We start from the raw sequence: 25,618 nt of genomic DNA on the forward strand, positions 1-25,618 counted from the left end.
TCCCCAGCCCCTGTCATTTGCATCTTCATTAAACATGTTAACATTCACTTATCCAAGGCTCTGGGTTCACTGGAGGGCTGGCTGACAATCAATCTGACCTTCGAGGCTTTACACACCAATAGTGCACGGTCAACGCATAGCTGAGCAGAATAGACAGATTTCCGACTGCTCACCCAGGCCTGGAGCCGCCCTGTGTGGCAGCGTGGGCACATGCACGCTCCTGGCTCTCCAGCCTATGTTGTGACTTTCATAGACATACAGCTCTGCACTTTGCAATCAAAGGTGCTTCGCCCGCTCACACAGGCAGGATGGTGTGGTAATGGAAAGAGCACAGGTTGGAATTCTAGGCCAGGAACGGCATGTTGGACAAGTTACCAAAAGCCCCAGTTTTCTTATTCGCAGGATGGGACTAAAGTCTTATCTAATGAAGATACCTCCAACGGAAGGGCTGTTATGAAATTAAATGAAAAATTTGTTGCCTAGATGGCTATGTTCACTACGCAAAAAGGTTAAACGTTTGATGACCTGATTGTGGTGCTGGAGATGGAACTTGTGATAGGCAAGACCTCTACCACTGAGCTACATCCTCAGCTTTAATCTGAATTATAAGCTAAGTTTCTTTACAATTCTGATGGTCAACCATTTTTGTTTGTTGGTTGGTTTTTACTTTGTCGCACCTTTTACTCGACCTCTTCCCCTAAGACTCCTGAAACACGCGGGCAGGCAACTACGCATGCGCCATTTCGGGCGGAGCCGAGTTACTATGGCAGCGCGACGCCGAGAGGAACGGAAGGCGACGTAAGACTACTTCCGCTTGCGCGGCGGCAGCACTTCCGGGTCAGAAGGCTGACTGCGACGGTCCTGTGGGGTAGGTTGGAGGGCTTGGGAGTTGGCGGGGTCCTGGTGGCCCAGCGCCGGCTGGCGACCGTGATGACCCCGATATCCTGGGACGCGCGGGGGCGCAGGGCGGCCGGTGTCGCTTACTCTTGGCCTCGCCACCCGGAACTGAGGCGGACGGCGTGGGAGGCCCGAAGTCCGCCTCACCTCGCCACCCGGAGGTGGCGGGGACTGCGAACGGCTCGTGCTCGCGGGGGGAGCCGTTGGCCCCGTCGGTCGGATGAGTTTCGAGCCCGGGGGTGCGGTTCGCGAGCGAGGGGACCAGGCCCGCCTGAGGGCCGCGGGTTGTGCGTGGGGAAGCCGGGTGCACCCAGGGGCCCGGGACTCTGGAGAAAGGGGCCTCCGTGCCTGGCCCAGTTGAAGGGAGGAGGGCGGCGCAGAGGAAGAGCGGTCTTTGCCGGGCCCGGGAGGAGTAGGAGCGTGGTGTGTTGTGGGAACTGAGGGATGGCGGCGTCCGACACCCAGCCCAGGTGAGAGGTGGAGAGCTGGGCCGACCGGGCGGATCAGGACCAATCCTAGAGCCTTGTGGTCGCGGAGCCGTAAAAAGTTTTTAGCAGGTAATGACTATATATTTGAAAGGTCATCCTTGAAACTGAGAGCTTGATCCCTGTCCCCAATGCCAATCAATGGCAATTTAATAATGAGGACACGGTTTTGAGAAAAAGGAAAAAGAAGGTTTATTGCTTTGCTAGCGAAGGAGAAACACCTGGGACTCCTGTCCCAAAGGTTGTGACTCTCCAGATCCAGGGGGACAGGGAGGTTTTAAAGGGACTTGTCAAGATTTACATTTCAGGTGCTCTGGTAGGGGGTCCCAGGGCTTCCTGATGGCACATTAGGATTCACTTGTTGATTGGGAGGTATTCACTTTCCATATCCTCAGCAGGCATCTCCTTCCTGTAGTGGGTGTGTTCAAGGGCAATATTATGATTCTGAGAAGGCAGAAGAGGGTTGGGATCCAGCGCACACATGGCTGGAAATGGCCTTTGTCAGGAGAAGGGATGCTTTGTTGCAGCAAGAGAAGGGGAGAGGATGAAGCAGGGATGTTGGGTTTGGAAGGTGAAGTATTTCTTTTCTAAATTGTATGAATGTGAAGTTGGAGGCAAGTTTGTCTGCTGCAAGTGAGAGAGAAGAATGGCATTTAGAACTTTGTTGAAGTGAAGGAACTTTGAAATATTTCAAGAACAGTGTAAAGAGGGGCTGGGATTGTGGCTCAGGGGTAGAGTGCTTGCCTAGCATGGGTGAGGCACTGGGTTCAATCCCCCAGCACCACTTAAAAAACAACAACAAAATAAAGGTATTGTGTCCATCTACAACTAAAGAAAATAAAAAGAGTGAACAAAGTGCCTGGAGCAAGGCTATCCAAAGTAGTACAATACAAGCCATGTATGTCGTTGACAATTTGCTAGTAAACACATTAAAAGTTATCAAAGCAACAAGTAGAATTAGGAGTGTATTTCACCTAACCCAATACCCAAACTCTGATCTCAACATTAAGTCAGCATATAAAAATTATTAATGAGATATTTTACCTTCTTGTTCTGAATCTTGAAATGCAACATATATTTTACAATAAGTGCAGTTTGGCCTGGCCACATTTCTTTTTTATTTATTTATTTGTTTGTTTATTTGTTTATTTATTTTAGTTTTTCGGTGGACACAACATCTTTGTTTGTATGTGGTGCTGAGGATCGAACCAGGGCCGCACACATGCCAGGCGAGCGCACTACGGCTTGAGCCACATCCCCAGCCCCTGGCCACATTTCAAGAGCTCAGAAGCCTCATGTGGTTACTAGCTACCCTCTAGGGCACATAGATGTAGAGAAACAGAGTTGGATTTCTGGGCAGTGTTCAAGTCCCATCTGTAGTCAGAAATCAACTATTTGCAGCGGTTCCCTTCTGTCTAGTTGTGAGGTTTTTTTCTTCAGCCATTCTGAGCAGGTTAAGGGCAGCCAAAGAGAAGGCACTGATTTATTCAAGAAGACATTCATTGAGCCAGGTGGGCATGGTGGCTGGTGGCTCAGGAGGCTGAGGAGTTCAAAGCCAGCCTCAGCAACTTGGGCCCTAAGCAACTTAATGAGACTTGTCTCTAAGTAAAAATTAAAAAGGCTCAGTAGTTAAGGCCCCCAGGGTTCAATTTCCCGTACCAAAAAAAAAAGACATTCATTGAGCTCCTCCTAAGAGCCAGGTACTCTGATAGATGCTGGGGCTATACAGGTGCATAAGACAAAACCTGCTAGACCCTATCTGAGTAGGGAGTCAACACAGTACTCATTTTTGCTATGGCTGAGTCCTCAGAGAGGTCATAGACTCCTTGTCTTTCTGGAGGGTGGTTCCCAGCTTGCTTGACAACTGGGAGGAGGCCACCAGACCCCTAGGGGCTGTTAGGGGAGGAGCCTCTTCAGAAAGCACTCTTGTCCGAATTCAAATCAAAAGAGATCTTTATTTACCTGGCCAGGGACTGTCACCCAGCATAGAGACTAAAAAAGTCCTATGAGAGGACAGCAGCTTCCTGGTCCATCCAAGAAGAATATAAGGACAAAAACCACAACTCAGTGACTTGCTTATCGCCATGTAAGCTAGCCAATTACAGAAATTAAAACAATAAGTGGGACACTGTAGGCAGGACTGGAGTTTTCCAGTCAGCAAGCAAGTGATAAACAGAAGCTAAAAAAAAAAAAGCATTAACTTTGCAGTTCAGTTGACCACAGTCCTGGGTTCAAGCAAGTGCTAGACAGTCACATCCTGAATTTGGACGGGAGTTGGCAGGGCGAGAATCTACTTCAAAGTCATGTAGACCCACAAGGGCATTCAAATCCAGGATGTAGCGCACCATGACCACTGCTGCATCCTGAGTAGGGTACAATTTGTGGGGTACAAAGTACAGAAAGACAGTTTTTATAAGAAAACAGTTTTCATTTCACTTTCTCAGAAATAGCTCTTATAATAGTTTTTTTTTAGAAGTCTTAAGCCTGCCTATGACAGTTCTTGCTTTATAATTATCTCACTTATCAAAATCTTATAATCTATATTCTTTACTAATCTATAACCTACAACTTACTCTTATTGATTGTATTTATCGGTTCATACCACAACAGTGCTTGCATGGGAGATAAGGTCCAGGGGCCAAGGGACTTGCCTTGAAGTATAAGTGCAGATGTTCTTTCATATCCTTTTCTTTCAGCAGCCCTGTTCTCTCAGCTGCCATTTATTCCCCAAGATAAATTCCGTGCCTTCTGCAGAAAACACACAGCCTTCAGGCTTGAGGCCATGAGGGTCTGTCGTTTAGTGACAGCAGCGGCTGCAGATCAGAATACTTGGGTGCTCAGGAGGGGGAATGCAAGGAGATTCTTTTGATTTATGAACCACATAAATGAATTACCTAGTCATAAACAAATAAAATCTAAAATTGTGAACTCAGAACCAATATAGAGCAAGAAGTATGTGACATTTACAAATTTTTACTTTTTAACCATTCTCTTTGGTAAGATAAGTTTCTTACTATATCTAAATTCTAAAATGTGTGTGCTTTATGTATTCGTATTACCCTTACGGCCTTATGCAAATTTATCCCAGCATATTGCAGGATTTTCACTCTTTGTTGGACACTAAATTTACAACTAGGCTAAATGCTACCAAAGAGAATCACAGTTTTTTTTATGAAAGATACCATTTGGTGAGTGGGTCAAGCCCCAGGGGGCAACAAAAACTTTTTTGAAGAAGTGACCTTAAAGCTGTGCTGTGAGGGATGGCAGGAGGCCAGAGGGTGGGAGTCAGCAGAGGTCACCCAGGAGACCCAAGGGCATATTTAAAGGACCATAACAAGGCATATGCGGCAGAAGCACAGCTGGACAGGTCAGAGATGAGACTGTGAGGGGCAGGGACCTGAGTGTGCGGAGTGCTGTCCTTTACATCATAAAGGCAATGGGACTGGACAGTTGGTTGCAGTAAGCCTCCTCTGCATTTTTAATAATATATATAATTTACAATTATGGTTCCAGGCTTCTTGTTTGTCATATAGTTTCATTTTGCCGGATCCCCCCACCCACGCTAATGTTTAAAATCCAAAAAATTGCTGGGCAGGGTAATCCTGATTACAGGGTAATCAGTGACTCTGAGGCTGAGGCAAGAGGATCACAAGTTCAAGCCAGCCTCCACAACTTAACAAGACCCTAAGCAACTTAGTAAAACCCTGTATCAAAATTTTAAAAAAGAGCTGGGGATGTAGCTTAGCAGTAAAGTACCCCTGGGTTAAATCCCCAGTACCAAAATAAAATAAAATAAAATGCAAATACATTTAAAAATTAAATAAAAGTTGTTGTCACGTTTCCCTGTAGGAATAAAATGGAAGGAGAGTCCAACAGATTTGAGAATCATACCCCAATTTTTGACAAGAAGAACAAAAAGTACTTTGCATATAAGGAAAGACCCCAGAAACATGCCCATGAAAGTTTCAGAATCTCCTCTCTGGAAGGTGACCAGCTTCAAATAACTAAGAGTAAGAAGAGAAAAGATTTCCAGCTTCTAATTTCTTCTCCTTTGAAAAAACCAGAAATCTGTGATCAGACTGAAAAGGCTACTTCTACAAACAAGAAGAAGAAAAAGAGGAGAAAGAGTGCTCTGGGGGTAGACCAGGAAACAGGGGTTGCTTATGTCTTCGTAGATAAAGAAAACATTGAGAACACGCCCAAGAACTTGGGGAGAGACGTGGATGTCGTCTACGTAGATATCAGCAGAGAGCAAAATTCAGCAGAAGGGTGTGTGGTGGGTGAGCACGCAGTCACTGAGTCTCCTAAAGGTGGGCCAGAGGAGCCGTGGAGCGGAGCCAGGGGGAGAAAGAGTCGGAGTCAGCCGGGGGGAGTTGCAGCACCTGAGGGCCCTCAAGGGAGCAATGTCCTGCCCCAGCCGGAGTCACGGGCGCAGCCACCCTTGTTTTCTCTGAGTCTTGAAGGGGAAATCTTAGAACCACCAGTGTCCACTGGTAAAAAGAAGTCTAAGAAAAAAAAAAGGAAAAGGTCCAGCGTGCAGGAATGGGAGGCCTCAGCGGGGCCTGGGGATCTAGCTCACCATCCCCCCAAAGAACGTCAGGTGGCCATTGAAGCAGAGGCTGGAGAAGGCAGTGACACTCTAAAGAGGGTGAGAAGGTCCAGTGCTGTGAAGAAGGCCAAGAGGAGGAGGCATGTCTCCACGGAAAGCCCTGTGGAGTCTGGTGGTTCTTCAGCACTGGATGAAAACTCTGGGAACATGCGCTGTGGTTCACCGGAGGGTGAAAGCACCATGATGGAAGAAAGGGTGACAGTCCGGCCCCTAGAGGGGGGAGCCCAGGCTGCGCAGGGGGAGAAGCAGGTGCCAGAGGCACAGAGGTAGGTGAGAGTGGCTGCCTTGTGCTGTGTGCGTGAGGCCTCTTCCTTCAGCACAGGGCAGTAAGTGGCAGGTGTCACAGGTGCTTTCACATGCAGAATAATGCACATATTTAGTTGAGCACACTTGGCAGGTGGCTTGATATCTTCGTGTCTAAAGTAAAGCAATTAAACTAGATTTCAGTAAGAGCTATTTTGAATCCTGAAACTCTATGAGTTGAAAAGATATTTAAGATCCCAAAATACATCCATAAAAAGGAAGAAGGATTTGATATGTTATACTTCACATTCTATAGAACAGCCAAAAAAAAAAATCTTGGTTTAATATTGTCACTACGTGTTAATTTAGTGAAACCATTATTTATATAAATACCATTTAAGTATTCTATATGATGGATGAAGATAAAGAGGTTTTTTAAAGACCACTTTATCTCATAGTCACTCAGGACCGATTTTTTCCCCATTTTGACTCAGTGACTTTCTCATGCCTGTTCTTGCTTAAAATATTTCCACATGAAAGTTACGAGGAGGGCATGTCAGGTGGCGTTGATGAGAGTCATGGGCCCACTCGTGTCCTTTGTCCTCGTGTGAGGAAAGTTTCCACACACAGACCCACCCTACCCTTTTCCCAAACTGATACCCAGATCAGTTTCCAGACCACTGATTGCGAGGCAGGAGTGTGCCAGAGTGTGGCTCTTGGCTCACCTCAGTTGTGAGTTTCTGGAAGCTGTTCTCCCTTCCCTCCGGTGGTGCCAATCTGAGAGGGTCACTGATGTGACCGAGCATACTAAGGGCAGATGGGGGCGCCTTGCAGAGAGTTTGGGGAGGACTTAGGGTACCTATATAGAAAATAAATCAGAGGAGAAAATGAGGCCCTAACTATCTGGAGTAAGAACAACTCTGACTATGCCAACCCGGAACACTGACCTAACCGTTTGGTAACATCATGTTATAAAGCTCAGCTCATTGGAAGGGTCTGGAAGAATTGTTTTTTCAATTCTGATTCTTAGTGGAAATAAAAGAGGATTTTGCTGATGAGAGTTAATATCTAAAATCAAAAAAAGATGAGAAATAGTAGTATAAACAGTATTTGGTAGAATTAGGGCTTCATATTACTTCCTAGGCCACCTTGGACACATATCCATGTAAATCAAGTTACTTTGAGAATCATGAGCTGAATCAACTCTAAGGTCCTGTCTAACTTGAACTCTGGTAGACTGAGGGTCATTTAGGAAAGCAGTTGACTGGCCGTCAGGGCAAGCGATAGTCAGTGTTTAACCCGGTTTCCCTCTTAGGTTAACTCCTGCAGTTGAGGAAGAGCATGGCTTGGCATTGCCTGGGGATTCCACAGCAAGACGTTTATCTGAAGAGCAGAGAGAGTCTGGTGACTCAGATGTGGACTTGGATTCCGCCGTGAGGCAGCTCCAGGAGTTCATTCCTGACATAAAGGACAGGGCTGCCACTACCATCAAGCGGATGTACCGCGACGACTTGGGACGATTTAAAGAATTTAAAGCTCAGGGTGAGGTTGTGGCCCCTAGTGGAGGTTGGACTTTCCTGGGCTATGTCGTGAGTGATTCACGTTGACAGATTCACAGAAAAAACATCCTTTAGCCCCTTGGGCTCTCTCCTCCCAGAGTTGTTTTCTGAGCCATGGAATGACGAAATGAAGGGCCTGCGTTTTCCTCCTTGCCCCACTTCTGGTGGAGGACACAAGGGAGATAACAAAATTAAAATATTGGCAGTTTAATGTCAACTGAGATGAAGTGTAATTTCTTTCCCTAAAATGGTGATTTGAGGATGAGCTGGTTGTGGTGGGCATGGACTCCAGCAGGCAGAACCTGCTCTTCTTGGTTCAGTGCTTGGTGTAGGCTGTGTTCTGCAAATGAGCACCATTTCCTGCATGTCTACCAGGGGAGGCCCAATAGCACTGGTCAGTGAAGAAAGTAAAACGAGTTTATCAGTTTGAAGAGACGTAGAAATAGACAAACTACATGTGCACACCATTTATAGAGTAGTTTCTAAGCATCCTTTTTATTGATTTTGCTCCTTTTTATTAACATTATCTTAAAATTTTTTTAAGGGCTGGGGATGTGGCTCAAGCGGTAGTGTGCTCGCCTGGCATGCGTGCAGCCTGGGTTCGATCCTCAGCGCCACATACAAAGATGTTGTGTCCGCCGAAAACTAAAAATAAATATTAAAAAAATATATTCTCTCTCTCTCTCTCCCTCCCCCCTCCCCCTCCCTCCCTCTCTCCCTCCCTCTCTCCCCCTCTCCCTCCCTCCCTCCCTCCCCCCAAAAAAAATTTTTTTTAAATATTTTTTTAGTTATACCTGGATATATGTGGTGCTGAGGATCGAACCCAGGGTCTCTCACATGTGAGGCGAGCGCTCTACCATTGAGCCACAACCCCAGCCCCATCTTGAAATTTTTTGAGTTATGTATTTCATAAAAAGTATTCTTAGACTGAGTGCAATTACACACACCTTAATCCCAGTGACTTGGGAGGCTGAGGCAGAAGGATTGCAATTTCAAAGCCAGCCTCAGCAATTTATCAAGGCCCGAAGCAATTTACTGAGACCGTGTCTCAAAATATAAATGGTGGGGATATGGCTCAGTGGTGAAGTGCCCCTGGGTTCAATCCCTGGTACCAAAGAAAAGTATTTTTAGAATAAATTTGAGAACAAAAAGATAATCTTTGGATTTCTAGCACATAAAAAAGGAAGAAAAGAAAGAAAGACAAATATACTGTGTAGCAGTCAATGAGTGCTTTGCTTGGTGAACAGGAAGAGGGTGTGATGTCTGCTGCCCTTCCCCTGAGTGTATGCACTGGACACCTCTGATACTTTCCTGCCAGCCTAGGCAGAGCACCACCCTCCATGTGGGGAGGGAAGGGACTTTTTTTTTAAACTTTTCACTTAATGCTATCTGGATTTTTAATGAATATATGTTATTCATAATAGTTAATATAAATATTAACTATTTTTAGAAGATTGATGAAATAGGAAAGTTGACTGGGATGAGCAGGGAGGACCTTGGGGGAAATCTGAAGGAAGGGAGGGATTCTGAAGGTGGGGTTTGGGATGAAGGGCAAGGGCACCAGCCCAGCTGCTCCTCACAGGTGGGCCTGGTGTTCTAAGAGCCAGGGGTTTGCTTTTGTTCTTACTGACAAAACCTACTCTCTCTCCCTTTCCCCCCTCAATCCTAGGTGTTGCTATTAGATTTGGCAAATTTTCTGCAAAGGAAAATAAGCAGATAGAGAAAAATGTGCAAGAATTTCTGTCTCTGACAGGAATTGAAAATGCGGACAAGCTGCTATACACAGACAGATACCCAGAGGAGAAGTCTGCCATTACTGAATTGAAAAGAAAGCATGCGTTTAGGGTGCACATTGGTGAGTTCAGAAGTGCTTACCCTGACCCTCCAGTTTTCCCATCCCTTGCCTGCAGTACGCGTTAATTGCTGCTGTGGTGAATAGCATTCTTACTGCCAGTCTGAATTTATGGGGATTTGGAACATGTCCATGCCTCCCAGCTGCAGTGCTTTTATGAATTTTGTGAAAAATAAAGTGAAACCAGGAACGGTGGCAAATGCCTGTAATCCCAACAACCCTGGAGGCTGAGGCAGGAGGATCATAAGTTTGAGACCTTCCTCAGCAACTTAGTCTGTAAGCAATTTAGTGAGACCCTGTCTCAAAATAAAAAGAGCTGGGGATGTGGCTCTGTGGTAAAGTACCTCTGGGTTCAAGCTCTGGTATCAAAAAAAAAAAAAAAAAATTAAGTGATCACTTTTGGTCTTTCCTATTTGGCAATATTTGTGGCTTTTGGTGTCTTGTCCCATTCTTGTTACTCTGCATGTGCTGCACAAAGTCCATGCCTGCATGCACCTCGTCTCCTGCAGTTCTTGAGGTGGGCTGTGTGCTTGGGGCTGGGGCCCTCCTTCAGGATGCTGTGGGAGATTAGGAGGCCATGCAGTAAAGGAGCCAAGGGAAGAAAATCTGTCTCGAGGGTCGGGGTCGAGGGTTGGGGTGGTGTCTTCTAGAGAGGGAAAGTGAGAAAAATGTAGTTTCATCTTATGGAGAACTGTTGATGTGTGTCCCCTGCCTTAGGGTGTTTCTCTTTTTAATTCAAATGATGTTAAAAATACTTTGCCTTCTATGGGTCTTTTCCGTGAACTGAGTAGACCAGAATCTGGAGTTTCCAGTGCCTTAGCATCCAGTTTGCAAAGCTCCCCAGAGCAGCAATGATGGCAGGCGTCTGCTGCCCAGGCCAGCTCTGCGGGAACAGCACGGGGCTGAGGATAGTTAGTGCAGCTACAGAGGGAGGCTATCCTGGGTCCCTGCTGCAGTTGTGACTATTTCACTCCAGCCTTTTCAGACCTCTCTGACTCTTGTTTCTTCTGACTGTAGGTAAGGGCATTGCTCGGCCCTGGAAGCTCGTATACTATCGAGCAAAGAAGATGTTTGACGTCAATAATTACAAAGGCAGGTAAGAAAAATGTCTTGTAGTTCAAGCCAGAGCTTTTTTCTCTAGAGAAAAAGTTCTCTTTGCTGACATTATAAATCAAAATATCCTTAGCACTAGATGGAAAACAAAAGTCACGAGGAACTTTACACGCGAAACTGGATTGGATATTTTTCAATTTGTCTTCAAGGTCCTTTAAGTTTCCACTTCTTTAATAACCCTTTTGTAACTTCTGCCTGAATCTCCGCATTCCGTTGTGTTTGGTTTAGCACTCAACACACCCTTCCTTTCTCACCGCCACCCCTGCTCTCTCTTCTGTGTCATAAGTGCCTGTGGACTTCAGCGCTCCCCACATGATTACCCGTCTGCCTTTTAGCACAATTCTCTGGGTTTAAAGATGAAAGTAAAAATGAACATTAGGTCATTCACATGCAATTCTGGGGTTTCTACGCAGAGCGCTTAATGTGGTTCTTGCTCTCAACTTTGGGTGAGGAAAATTTCCACACACAGACCCACCCTACCCTTTTCCCAAACCCCAAGATTAGACAGTGTGAGTAAAGCTTTAGGAAAATTCACTAAAGATGGTGTCTTAAATGGCACTTAAAAGCATGCCTTTGGCAAGTCTGTGGTTGCAGCAAGGGTAACCTGTTTTTACTTGCAACATAAGTACGAGAATAAACTAATACTCTTATTATTGTAATGATTTAAGAAGTTAATTTGTTTGTTTGTGCCACATGATTTGTATTGGGGTGGTCACTACCTTAGAGTATTTCTTTAACCGAAGGGTTCCTCACTGAAGGAACCAGGAAGTCAAAGACCAAGACTTTAGGCTTAGAATTTAGGCTTAGGTGTTCAAGGTCAGCACATCTCTTTCCCTGTTGTATGCTTATCCCTCCTAGTTCCCTTGTGCTGTTGCTGCAAGCATCTTTAAGTTGCTGTTTTATCTCAGGAAGACCCTGACTACCTTGAGGGGGAAGTACTAGGAGGTTTTGTTTTATACCATTATTCTTTTTTGTGTGTGTACCGGGGATTGAACTCTGGTGCCCTTGACCACAAAGCCACATCCCCAGTCCTATCTTGTATTTTATTTAGACACAGGGTCTCACTGAGTTGCTTAGTACCTTGCTTTTGCTGAGGCTGGCTTTGAACTACTGATCCTCTTGCCTCAACCTCCTGAGCCACTGGGCTTATAGGTGTGCATCACCACACCCAGCTACACCATTCTTCTTTTTTTTTTTTTTTTTTTTTTAATATTTTGTTTTTTAGTTGTAGTTGAACACAGTACCTTTATTTTATTTTTATATGGTACTGAGGACTGAGCCCAGCACACCACACGTGCTAGGTAAGCACTGTACCACTGAGCCACAACCCCAGCCCCAACACCATGCTTCATTTTTTTAATTTTTTTTTTTTTTTTTTTAGTTGTAGTTGGACACAGTACCTCTATTTTCGTTTATTTATTTTTACATGACGCTGAGGATCTAACCCAGGTCCCTTCACGTGCAAGGCGCAATCCCAGCCCCACCATTATTCTTAATAATGAGGAGCATAGAGTCCCTGTAGAGTCCCAGTGGTCTGCATTGACAATGACTTTCTGAAAGCCTTAGGATGTTATTGTGCTGAAGGAGTTCTGGATTGCTATTATCAGGAATTGGTATTTTCCTAGAACTTCTTTTGTTTGCCTAAGCAGTAACACATAACCTGCATTCCTCTACCCATACTGAGAGTTAGGAATCTTAGTCTATTAGAATGATTGCTTTATTTCACTTAAAATATTTAAGGTATTTTAATCTCAAGTATATTTTTAATTTTATAGTGCTTTTTTTGGTAATTGTTTTTTCATGGGGTTGGTGCATTTTAAGTCTTTAAAAAGATACATATTTGTGTTCAGCCATTGGCTACATGTTTACTGAATATCTGTTGTTTCTCAGGCATTGTGGATACCATAGAGGACATTACCAGCAGGGTCCTTGTCCTTGTAGAACTTCCATTCCAGAGCTGGGCCATCCACAATATGACCACCAGCCTCGGGTGGCTGTTGGACACTTGAAACCTAGTGGGTCCAAATTATGGTGTGCTGCAAGAGTCAAGGAAACACTGGCTTTGGGAGGCCCGATATGAAGGAAAGAATGTAAAACAGCTCAGTGTTTTTTGATATGAATTACATAATGAAATGATAGCATTCTTCATGGGGTTAAAGAGAATGTATTCTTCAATTAATTTCATTAATACTCCATGAAAGTGAATCCCTGTGAGGCTAACATTTCTATCAGGCATCCATGGTCTAGAGGAAACCACACCAGCAAGCGAGAGCCCGTGATGTGTAATTGCAGGTCATGACCAGAGCTGGGGAGGGGATCAGGGCAGCCCTCTCTGAGGGGCACCTTTGTACTGCTATTCAGGCAGCGGGTCAGCGGACTGCCTCCACCACAGGTACAGAGGCTGGGAGGTGAAAATGGACTGAGAAGTTATTTGCTCGGCTGAGATCCTGAGATGCAGGGATGGGAGCGGGGATCGTCAGGCCTGGATGCGGGCTCCTGGTGCCCTGCATTTGGCTCTTCCCATGCTGGCAGCATGCTGCAGTGATTACCATTTTTAGGAACATTCTTCTTCTCTCAGGTATAGCCAAGGAGATACGGAGAAGTTGAAGGCATACCATTCCCTCCACGGGAACGACTGGAAAAAGATTGGAGCCATGGTGGCCCGAAGCAGCCTCTCGGTTGCCCTGAAGTTCTCCCAGATCAGCAGTCGTAAGTGACTCACCTCATGGTGAAGGAGCCACAACTGAGCCAGTCCCCAGAGGTTGCTGCTGGCTGGCCTCTGAGAGCACTCTTTATTTTAGGGTCATTTTCTCTGCTCATTCATTTCACTTTTTTATGCATTCAGTGAACCTGTGCTACCTTTACTACACTGGTTTTGACTAAATCTAAGTTTAGTGAGGATATAACTGCCACGGAGGCTGGATGGGGAGCTGGGTGGAGGAGCCTGTGGGAGGGAAGCACGCTCTCGGTGGCCTGTTGGCAGGGAGGAAAAGCACTGGTGTCTCCTGTCAGTTTTACTCTTAATTTAGAGAAAGTTCCTTTAATTATGTTCTTCCCGTTAAAACGTCCCAGATTGCTCTGAGAAAACGGGCCTCAGGTGGGGTGTATTGAACACAGAGTCCGTGTTCTGGCCACTCAAGTAGTGTGATGCAGCCAGTCCTTTCAGTTTCCAAGAAGAAAAGCAAAAATCTGGAATTTTGAAAATACTTTGTGCCAGGCACAGTGGCCACGCCCGTAGTCCCAGCAGCTCAGGAGGCTGAGGCAGGAGGATCACAAGTTCAAAGCCAGCCTCAGCAATGGTGAGGTGCTAAGCAACTCAGTGAGACTCTGTCTCTAAATAAAATACAAAATAGGGCTGGGGATGTGGCTTAGTGGTTGGGTACCCCTGAGTTCAATCCCCGGTACCAAAAAAAATTTTTTATGAATTCTAAGTATCTTTTTTCTCCCTTTGGAAATCTCTTTATTTCCAAATATTTATCCAAATTATTATTGTGGAGCAGGAAGGGATAATACTCTGGGGGCCAAACTGAAGCCCTGTGCAGGCTGTGGTCTGATGCTAACTCTAATGCTCTGACACCTGCCTGTCCACAGGGAATAAGCTCCTCTGATGCTTCTTGACATCTGCACAGGAGGATGGCCTTAGGGCGACTCTGGGACCTCTTGTCAAGTGCTGGGTGGGCAACACAGTGACCACCAATATCACAGGAGGAGCTGAGGAGGGAGGTGTGTGCATGACAAGAAAGTCGTTGGACTCTTTCCTGACACATGCTTGGGAGCCTCACAGTGTCGCGTAGTAGACGTTGCTCTTGGAAACAGGAAGAACAACTTCATTGAAGTTGAATGAAATCGTTTAAAGAAAAAGGACTTTTTTTCCAGCACTGGGGCAGAACCCAGGGCCTTATGCACACTGCAAGTTCTGTACCACTGAGCTACACTGCCAGCCTGGGACGTCTGTTTAATAATTTCTGGCTTTGGTTCTGAAAAAGAATCATGGCCAAATACTAAAGCTTAATAATTTTATTTAAATTGGCATGTAATTTGGGCTGGGATTGTGGCTCAGCGGTAGAGCGCCTCAGGTAGAGTGCTTGCCTAGCACGTGCAGGGGCCCTGGGTTCAATCCTCAGCACCACATAAAAATAAATAAATAAAGGTATTGTGTCCAATTACAACTAAAACTTAAAAAAAAAATTGGCATGTAATTTGATTTTTTTTTTTTTTAATACTTTCTTAGTTGCTGATAGGCCTTTATTTCATTTATTTACTATGTGGTGCTGAGAATCGAACCCAGTGCCTCCCACATTCTAGGTAAGTGCTCTACCACTGAGCCACAACCCCAGCCCCAATTTGATGGTTTTATGTTTGTAATTTGATGTCGTCCATTATCTTCTGACAAGTGCCTGACTTTTTCATATTTCGGGTTGTTTTTGAAAGCACGTAGATTAGCAGCTACAAGGCCATCCTTTTATGTCTACAGAAAGAAATCACGGTGCTTGGAATAAGACGGAAACACGGAGACTTATCAAGGCTGTTGAAGAGGTGATTTTAAAGAAAATGTCTCCCCAGGAGATGGAAGAGATGGATTCACAGCTCCAAGAGAATCCTGAAGGTCGCCTGTCAATCGTCCGGGAAAAACTCTACAAGGGCATATCCTGGGTGGAAGTGGAAGCTAAAGTGGAAACCAGAAATTGGATGCAGTGCAAAAGTAAGTGGTAAGTTTACGACTTCTAATACAAACTTCAACAAGACTCTCCTGCGTTGTTCACTGGTTTAGGGCAGAGAGGTGAGGCTGCTAAGAACGTCCATGCACACTCACAGGTCAGAAGTGAACTTCTGCGGACCATGGCCCAGCTGCTCCAGTGTCAACATCTGAGTTAAATGAGCACCTGATTTGCCCTGACTCAAAGATAGGTGCAAGCTGCTGGCTTGAGGAGTGTTCCATGCTGGAACAAATGGCTTCTTCACCCAGAACTTAAGCCTTTTTAATAACGAAATGGACTTCTGAGTTTTGACTCTGACTTTATTTCGTTTATAAAACTAGAGAGCATTTTTTTTTTTTTTGAGAGAGAGAGAATTTCAATATTTATTTTTTAGTTTTCAGCGGACACAACATCTTCGTTTGTATGTGGTGCTGAGGATCAAACCCGGGCCGCACGCATGCCAGGCGAGTGTGCTACCACTTGAGCCACATCCCCGGCCCATAGAGAGCATTTTTTTTTAAATGGTAGGAAACTCGGGTTTAGAAGAGAAGTCCTGAGAATGGTGGTCATTGATTGTGGCTTTGCCTTTTTAGCTTTGCTCTCTGTGGCTTTTCTGTTCTCACCTGCAGTGAGCCAGTGGCACCCTGGTCAGTCACCCAGAGACTCAGTCCTGATCTGGCTGCAGCTGCAGCCCCATATTTGTTGGTTTTCATGGGAGACTACACTTAAGGAAACTCCAGAGAACAGAATGTTGGGGGCATGTGACACAGAGGGAGTAGAGCCCTTCTGCCCAAGCTGCAGCAGGAGGTGACGGCTGAGCATTTCAGGGGGAGTGATCAAGGCTGGTGCCCTTCAGAATCAACACATTTAAGGCAGACAAAAGTGTTTGTAATTTTAAAATGGGAAACTTTGCATGCTGAACATATGTCTACCTCAGGTAACGCTGAAGTGGCCTCGGGTGATACTTTTCAAACCTGTGAACAACGGGCTGTTGGGGAGATCAGTGTCGGTCACCTACATGGGTGTCTAGCATCTCCTTTATCAAGAATGTGATCTAAGAGCTAACAGTCTGTCCATCAGATTGTTCCAAATTTCATTCTTCAAGATTAGTGTTTTTTAAAGTATTTAGTTGGGTGAGCACTGTCACTCAGAGCTTTACTGACACTAGAAGGCTCATTACTTCTCTTACCACTTTTCTAAATGTGCTCTGCTTGGTGTTCCAGACACTGGGAATGGTAACAAGGACAGTGTCCATATGCTGTATAAACAAAGGTGAATTGAGTTTATTTATTTTTTTTAGTTGTTGTTTAGACCTTTATTTATTTACACATGGTGCTGGTAATCAAACCCAGTGCCTCACACATGCCAGGCAAGTGCGCGACTGCTGAGCCCCAGCCCTAGCCCGTGAATTGAGTTTAAACAGCACCTTTAACAGGCATAGCACCTGTTAATAGGCTTATTTTTTTTCCTCCCTTTTTAAAACTTTCATTATGAAAATTTTATAATTTGTGTACCTGTAGAATTTCCCATCCATCATTCAAATTTAAGAAATCAATAACTTTCTATCATTTTACGGATTTCTTCCCACTTTTTTCTTTTTTTTTCTTCAAATAGGTATGTTCTTGATGATGGTAAATGAGTTGATCATTAGAAAGTCATCGAAATGTTAGAAATAAAAAAGAAATTTTTATTCCTTTTCACACAGGACGGAAATTCTGACCAAGAGGATGACTAATGGCGGGTTTGTGTATCGTGGAGTGAACGCGCTGCAGGCCAAAATCAACCTTATTGAAAGGTACAGGGACAGAACTTGGTGCTATTTTAATGGGTTTTCTCTCTAGCCAGAGTGGCTGTTGACATAGCAGAGATTGCCGTGTCATTGCTAAGGGTTAGGTACAAGCTCTGGCACTTTCTACAGGTACTGTGGGTGGAACAAATTCAGTCTGCTTATTTGCCTTAAATGAGGCTGAAGATGAGAAGTTCCCTGCCTCCTGCTGTCCTTGGGAGGGTCGGGTGGAGGCATGTGCATGGAGCACTCTGTGTACTCCTTCACTGGTTATTTCAGTCTTCAGAGCTTTCCCTATGGATGGGAGTTATTTCTGTCCATTGGAAAATGTGAGTAGAAAATTCAGACAGAGCCTGCTGCTCTGCATTGTGGCTTGGTCTCTTAGAGTCTTCCCAGGAGCGTTCCAAGGGCAGAGGAGATGTGGCCTGGGCTTGTATTGACCAACTAACAGCAAAGAGCGGAGAGCTTGGCTCTGGGCACCCTGTCAGCCCTTCTGCTTGGTTCACTGGGGTGCCTCCTGGTTCTCGATACTCGCCTGGCTAGTTACATGGCCACCTTTCTTCCCTTGCCAGAGAGACAGACAGCATAGACGAGCAGGTCAGGTCAGGCAGGCCAGGGCCAGTGCTGGCACACCTGTTAGTTGTGAAGCCTTGAGCAAGTGGTCTGCCTGTCAATCCCATTTCCTTGAGTCTAGAATGTCCCCCGACCTCATCACAGATGTCAAGGGTCACTGTAAGTGACGATGCACAGAAAGGTCTTCACACCATGGCTGTTGTGCTGTGAGTGCTGAGCACAGATGCTAGTCACTAACATGCCTGGTGGCCTGGCCTTGGATGGGACAAACACCCCAGCTGCCTCCAGCCATTGACATCCTGGGGTTCCATGAAGATGTGCTTTGTCCTGATTTTTGCTTGAGATTTTCATTGTTCTTTCTTACAGGTTATATGAAATAAATGTGGAAGACACCAATGAAATAGATTGGGAAGATCTTGCTAGTGCCATAGGGTAAGAACATTTGTTAAATACTAAGTTACTTACAAACTAGAGATGACTCAGAATTTAAAGAGTAGGTCTGAAATTCATGCTGCATATGGAATTATGTGTAAATGATACTTAAAATTAATCCGGTTTGCAAGAAAACCAATTTGATATAACTCAGAGTAAATAATAAATTTTAGAAGCAGACAGTTAAAGGTACTGAGTTGTTAGCTAGGTAAGCTTTCATTTCACTAAATAGCATTAATTGGATGTTTTTTTGTTTTCTGTGTGTTTGTGCACTTGAGGGCTGCTTGCCTCGCACATGTGAGGCACTGGGTTCGATCCTTAGCACCACATAAAATAAATAAACAAAATAGAGAGATCGTATTCATGTGTATCTAAAAACAAGAGTTTTTAAAAATGTCATCTTGAACCCAAGTTTATACAATAAATAAATCTAACTTTTACAGTCAGCCATTTTATCTTCAAAAAACAAGCAAGCAAACAGTGTCACATTTCTTCAGTTTTTAAAACACTTGCCCAAGCTGCTTGCTGGAATAGAAGCACAGGGCTGACAAAGAGATATGAGAAAAAAAATTTCTGTGAAATTGTCCATTAATGCTTTTTGACAGGCAGGATTTATACTGGTGTATCGAAAACACATTTTGAAGAGTAATGGAAAAATATCCTTGTTTATTTCTTCAATTTCTTACCCCTGAAATGTCCACATCAATGAATCTCACTGTCCAGGGGAAACACGATGACGCGTGAGTCATGTAGTGTTACCACAACAAAGGCAGGGTCAACAGGAGCCCAGGTCAGCAGGCTGGGAGGTGCCCACAGTCCTCGCTCTCTGCTCGATTGACCTGGGCACAAGTACCTGGAAATACGCCTGGAAACAAAAGACAGCACCTTGCAGTATTTCCACAGTGATGATAATTAGCCTCCCTCTCAAATAAAAGTAGCCACGTGGCCTAAGTCCAGTCACACAGAAAAGACAGGTAGCTTCTGGAAAGCCAGCCACCGTCCTGGCTCTGTGAGCTCTTCACTGTCATGCCTCAGTAGATCGTCACCCTGACTGCACCTGAGCAAAAGGCTTGGCCTGGGGACAGTCCACCAGCCAAGAGAAGCCTGTCTGTGGTGTGCTTCTGGGAGGAGGGCCCAGAGCTGGCCATTTTTCTGGCTCGCTCTTTTTCCTCACTTTTTCATCAACTTCTACTTCTGTGCTGTCCTTCAGGGCCTCTGAAATGGGATTAAGGTCTGTGGTGAGAACCTGATGTGGTGAAGTCAGGCAATCGGGAAGCTTGCTCGTCCATTTTCTCCAGTGAAGTAACATGCAACTTGACACTCAGTACACTCCTTAGGCAGTGCTTCTCCACCAGGAGACACCTGTACACCCACTGCTGTCGTCGTAATGCGTTACACTGGTGTCAGTTTCACTTTGAATGGCTGATCTGTCCATACAAATGATCAAAGTTCCCTTGAGGGTTTTTTCTGCCTCATCCTCTTCCCGGTCTTCATCTTCCTCCTTGGCTCTGAAGGAACCGCAGATATCATCCCACACTCCTCACACCAGATATTTCCTCCTCCTCATCTCTTTGTTTCTCCGTCTTGCCTCCAGCGTCATGTGTCATTTCTCCTATTACTGGGATAACTTATTTGCTTCAGGTTGACACCAATAGCTGTCTGGGGTCCAGGTCTCCCTTGCCTTGGGTCTTGCATCACCTGAGTGCAGTGGGACCCAGTGTGTTTATTGGCTCTCTCGCTGACTGCTTGACGGGGCCTTGTCCTCACTGGCATTTTCAACAGGACCATCTGATTTTGGTTCCCAGTTTTCTTTGCTCTCACTGTTACTCTTTTTTTCAACCTTCTTTTCTAATTTGTAGCTTCTTATTTCCTTGCTGATGACACTCTGAGACTACAAAAAGGTTTTTCCAGGGCTGGGGTTGTGGCTCAGAGGTGGAGCACTCGCCTAGCGTGCCTAGGACACTGGGTTCCATCCTCAGCACCACATAAAGTAAAATAAAGACATTGTGTTCACCTATAACTAAAAAATAAATATTTTTTTTAAAAAAGGTTTTTCGGGCTGGGGATGTGGCTCAGGCGGTAGCGCGCTCGCCTGGCATGCGTGTGGCCCGGGTTCGATCCTCAGTACCATATACAAACAAAGATGTTGTGTCCGTCAAGAACTAAAAAATAAATATTAAAAAATTCCCTCTCTCTCTCTCTGACAGACACACTCTTTCTAAAAAAAAAAAAAAAGGTTTTTCCAGTGCTTACAACTCCCCTGGCTGCGTTGGCTGGTTTGCCGTGTCGCTGAAATCATTGGTCTTATTGGTTTCGTCATTTTGAGTTTTCCTGCTCTTATAATTTTGGGGAGACTGAGCTTGGCTGCTGCCTCGTACACAGCAGATGACTCATATATGTCTCATTTCTTTTTTTTTTTTTCCTTAAGTTTTCGGCGGACACAATATCTTTTTTTTTTAAAGGGGGGGGGGAGAGAGAAGTTTAATATTTATTTTTTAGTTATTGGCGGACACAACATCTTTGCTTGTATGTGGTGCTGAGGATCGAACCCGGGCCGCACACATGCCAGGCGAGCGCACTACCACTTGAGCCACATCCCCAGCCCAATATCTTTGTTTTTGTATGTGGTGCTGAGGATTGAACCCAGGCCACACACATACCAGGCGAGCGCACTACCTCTTGAGCCACATCCCCAGCCCTATATGTCTCATTTCTATCACACATTTATGCATGTGATGATTTCAGGTTCAAGATAAGAAAACTAGAATAAGTGTGCTTACTACACAAGTATTGAAATGGTAAGTTTTAACTGACATTTTCATCTTTTTCTTTCTAAAGCGATGTGCCTCCATCTTATGTTCAAACTAAGTTTTATAAGCTGAAGGCGGCCTGTGTTCCCTTTTGGCAGAGAAAGACATTTCCAGGTCAGTACTTTGAACATGGGTGGCTCAGAGCCCAGTCATGTGGGCAGGTGACGTGATTCCTGGAACTTCAGCTTCCCCAGGTGTAAAATGGTGGATATTGGCAATCATATCCTCATCTAGCAGGAGTTTCAAAAGGACCAAGTGAGGGGATGCACCATGTTATGTGGTTATCATGGTGCTTGGTACTTGGTGACCACTCAGTAACTGTGTCCTGCTGGTGCTTCTGTCACACACACTTGTGCACACACGGCACGTGTGTACGTGTGCAGACAGCATAGCCCACACACTTCCCCGTGTACTCACACCACATGACATGCTGTTCCAGAAAGAATGGAAGGTGCCTGGTTCCATAGGGAGTTTAGCTGCGTGGCTCCCACACTCAGGTCCATCGGGACTCTGTGGGGCACTAGTTAGAAACATAGATTCTCTGAACAGAGTGCACAATCTGGGTTTCCCTATAACATGCTCCAGGGAGGTGTGCTGTAGCCTTCCCAGCAGTGGTGCTCTGCCTGGAGCCACAGTTGGGGTGACCTTGGACCCAGGCACTGCTCTTCATTCAGCTCACGCCGCTTCCCAGGTTGCACCCCCATTAGCTCCATGGCCTTGGGCAAGCTGCTCTTTCTGCCTCAGTTTTCTCACTGGGAAACTGGGTTAAAAATAGGGCCTAACTCACAGGGTTTGTTCAAGGTCTGGGCGAGAGAAAGTGAGTAACCTGTGGTGATAAGATGGGTGCATTATTGTATCCCATGTTCTTTAATGTAAGAGGTTTTGTGCAGGTGAATAATTTCAAGGTTAAATTTGTGTTCTGCAGAGATCATCGACTACCTTTACAAGACTAGTCTACCTGTGCTTAAAGAAAAGTTAAAAAAGAAGATGGCGAGAAAAGGAACCAGAATCCAGACTCCCACAGCACCCAAGCAGGTTTTCCTATTTAGAGATATCTTTCATTCTGAAGATGATAGTGAAGGAGAAGACACAGAAGAACAAAGTTAAGCAGAGGTTATCATTTCTTTTCCTTTTGTGTTAGTTTGTCTTAATTTGTACACATGTTAACATGTTAGCTTTCCATTACTCTAACAAAATATCTGAGACAGTCGGCTTGTAAAGAGAAAAGGTCTGTTCTGGCTCAACAGTTTTGGAGGCTTCGCTCCGTGATCAGTTGGTCCTGTTGCCTTGGTCTGTGGTGAGGCAGCACAGCATGGCTGGAGTGCACGGCAGAGCAGAACTGGTCACCTCGTGGCCAGGAAGCAAAAGAGGAGGAGAGGGGGGAGGCCCCACCCTGGAGACCTTGCACCAGGCCCCTCATCTTAAAGGTCCTGCCACTTCCCGGAAACAGCACCCTGGGAACCAAGCTTTTAGCACGTATGGGGGGCCATTGCTGAGCTATCTGAATAGCCTCTACTTGGCCTTGAAGCCAAGGAGATTTTGGTTTGGCATTAAAAGTTATTTTGAGGCTTCTCCCACTTAATGGATTACACAAAGCACGTGGTGAGCTCGGTCTTCACTGGGCTAGAGAGGCTGCTCTTTAGCTCCGGGCTTGGGCATTACCCATTGGGCTTGGACAGCCCCCCTCCTACCTTATTTGGCAAAAGAACATTCCATTGAAATCCTTTGCAGCCCCCTTGTATAAATAAAGCAAAAATGGGCTCTTCTCTCTCTCCTCCCACTGTGGAGGCAGGACCCCTGAGGTTGCAGAGCCATCCCGCCCTCGCTCTTTGAAAATTATTTTCTGTGCTGGGTGGTTTTTCGCTATATTTCTCAGCCAGCTTACTTCACACTGAGGGAAACTCAAAAATTATAGTCTGTGCAGGACCAGGATGTGGGCCAGAAACCCGTGCACCTTTGAGGGACATTTGGCATCCAAACTATAGCACTTAGTGAAGTTCTTTTCGGCAATGATGTTTACAATGGCCGGACAGGTGATGGCGTCTATTGTGGAGCATGAGAAACTTACTAACATTCCTATGAAAGTGCTGTTGTGTGGAGAGGAGCACGCCCATGGGGCTGCAGAGTAGTAGAGGGGAGGGCTCACCTGTGGTGCTGGTTGTGTGGGTGCATGGCACACTCAGCACTGAGACACATGCCACTCTGCACTCTGTTCCTCCAGGGCTCAGGTGCAGTTCGTTCCTGGTGCAGAAAGGCGAGAGGTGGATGTGTGGATCTTCTCTTCCTCCAGCTGGTGTGTGTCACTGCTTACATATCCCCTCTGCTTGGACTCTGGTGTCTGTGAATGGTACTCCTCATATCAGCTGTCCTCTGAAAGCTGGATACTGTGTTCATGTGGTGTCCAGCTGAACAAAAAGAGGAGCAGCAGTTTCTTCTGTCGTTAATTGAAAGCCTGGCTCTGAGGCTTGTCGGAAGCCTCAGGACAACTCCTGCTGGGTTTTCAAGGGTAATTTTAGTGGCAGGCTTTTCTGTCATTCAGGAAAGCAAAACAGAGAATTTGTTGGGCTTTAGGTTATAAAGGTTGTTAAATGGGATGAAGGAGTCAGCGTGGGGTGGGGGCGTTGGATTATCCAGAGTTTGGGACTATACAGGTAGCTGTTGTAGCCCCTGCATAGGACACTGATGCCCCCTTTGCCTCCCAGCAGCTCCATGAACCCCTGGCTGTCCACTGCTGCTGCCCTCACATGTGCACATGTCCCTTCGCCAACATGTGCCTCTATAGGAACATGTGTCTCCACGCTATATATAAGGGCTTCTGCCTTCTCCTGCCTTCTAGTTTCCGAGTGCCTTGTGTGGGCCGCCCCTTAGCAAAACCCTGCAACAAGGGCATCTGGGCCACCTGTACAGGAGAAGAAAGTGGCTAAACGTGGGCTGTCAGTGCCTAGTGCGGCTCCACTGTGTCCTCAGGGATGAGTGGTTCACGCAGCACTTGTCAGGTAAGCACTGTGTCACTGAGCCACACCCTAGCAGAATATGCAGAGAATTTTGGGTGTGTGTTGCTGGGGATGGAGCCCAGGGCCTGTGGATGCCAGACACATGCTACAGTGCCCTGCCTGTGCCCAGACCTGCCACCTGGGGAGACGGAAGAACTCAAAGAGGGGTGAGAGCCTTATTCACCACTGTATCCCCAGCACCTGTCACAGTGTCATGCAAAAAATGGACACACAATAAATAATAAACTAAATGAATATTGTCCTAGTGAGAATCTCTCCTGTGGTCAGCTCCTATCCCTAGACATGCCAATCTCCATGCTGACGGGACAATAAATGCCATATTCCTTTTGGAGGACAATTTGGTAAGACTCATCAGAGACTGAAGAATGTACATGTTCTATGACCAGCAATTTTTAAGAATTTGTCCTGTAATATATTAGGAAATGTAAATATTTGTAATAGGAAACTTGTTAAATTGTGGTATATCCCTAGAATATTGCACAGTGTTTAGAAATGATAATAACAGGTTTGATTGATGTGAAATATATCAGAAGAGTATATATATTTTCTCAATTTTGTAAAAGTAAAAATATTAAGGAAATTGTGTATGTAGAAGCATTAAAGTGAATGAAATGAACCGAAGATGTTGATGTCAACACTAATTCTGTCTGGGCAGCGGGATTGTGAGTTTGTAACACAGAACTCTGACGTGCTGGGGTTCGAGCCCAGGTCCTGGGATGTGCTTGACAAGCGCTCTCCCTGCCTCACGGACACAGTCCTAGTCTAGAGCTCTTGACTGCAGCTGCAGCAAGACAGACTCACACAGCCTTCTGTGTCTGGACTCAGCATTAGTTCAGCTCCTCTGTGTCCCCAGAGATGTGGTTCCTAGCTGATTCTCCACTGTCCCTCTGCAAAGTCTGTTTTGTCTGAGTCTACACATACAGTCCCTCAGCCCCCAAGACAGACTCTCATAGCCTCACTTCAGTCTTCCCTCCGTCAACCCAGAAGAGAAAAGAGATTGTCTTCCTCTTCCTGCTGAGGCCCTGGTATTGTTCCGTGACCCACAGAGCACATGCCCAGCTGAGTGCTCACTGTAACCTTGAAGATGGGACTGGCTCCAGCCCATGGGCCCAACTCAAGCTGCGATCTAGCTGAGTTGGTAAATCCCCCAGTGGAATGTCTCATGGGTTCTGTGAGCAGACAAAGGGGTGAATGGACTTTGAGGAAGCGACCCACAACTGTGTGTGTGACAGTGGGTGATTACTTGAACTATAAATTTTACCCAGTGACTGTGTACTTTGTAGGTTTTACATTGTAGTTTTTTTTCTCACTTATCTCCCTGCCTCTAACCCTCAAAGTGGGTATACAGAAGCAAACCATATGCATCTTACCTTTGTCAACCACCTGTTTTACATGTAAGAATCCAGGAACTTGCAAGGAAAAACAGGGAAGGCAGTGTGTGTCAAGGGAAGTAGAGTAGGTTCCCTGGGGAATCCATGAGTATGTTTTGGGTGGTGCAGACCTTGCATTAGGGCACATTTGAGCAGACTGCCTGTCTGGTACAAGAGA

General features: G+C 45.6%; 1 protein-coding gene and 1 non-coding gene across 4 annotated transcripts; one reads left to right on the top strand and one right to left on the bottom strand.

The window, feature by feature from the left end:
• Positions 1-831: 831 nt before the first annotated feature.
• On the top strand, positions 832-24,680 carry Ttf1 (transcription termination factor 1). 3 transcript variants are annotated; one of them, XM_076845194.2, is made up of 12 exons: positions 832-868; positions 5,232-6,257; positions 7,550-7,776; positions 9,463-9,648; positions 10,663-10,741; positions 13,337-13,467; positions 15,233-15,467; positions 17,161-17,250; positions 18,181-18,246; positions 21,085-21,170; positions 21,982-22,169; positions 23,278-24,680. In XM_076845194.2, the coding sequence occupies exons 2-11, from the start codon at positions 5,239-5,241 to the stop codon at positions 22,161-22,163; spliced, it is 2,301 nt and encodes a 766-aa protein (XP_076701309.1). In that variant the 5' UTR covers positions 832-868; positions 5,232-5,238; the 3' UTR covers positions 22,164-22,169; positions 23,278-24,680. The 3 variants fall into 3 exon arrangements, 2 of the variants coding, with proteins under 2 accessions (XP_076701309.1, XP_076701310.1); XM_076845195.2 differs by lacking the exon at positions 832-868 and adding an exon at positions 1,167-1,454; XR_013090325.2 differs by lacking the exons at positions 21,085-21,170; positions 21,982-22,169; positions 23,278-24,680 and having other exon boundaries at positions 15,233-15,460.
• On the bottom strand, positions 8,596-8,668 carry Trnav-cac (transfer RNA valine (anticodon CAC)). The gene has a single exon. It is a non-coding gene; the product is annotated as a tRNA-Val (tRNA).
• Positions 24,681-25,618: the final 938 nt, after the last annotated feature.

The sequence above is a fragment of the Callospermophilus lateralis genome, chromosome 2 (genome assembly GCF_048772815.1).
Source record: "Callospermophilus lateralis isolate mCalLat2 chromosome 2, mCalLat2.hap1, whole genome shotgun sequence".
NCBI classification, from domain to species: domain Eukaryota; kingdom Metazoa; phylum Chordata; class Mammalia; order Rodentia; family Sciuridae; genus Callospermophilus; species Callospermophilus lateralis.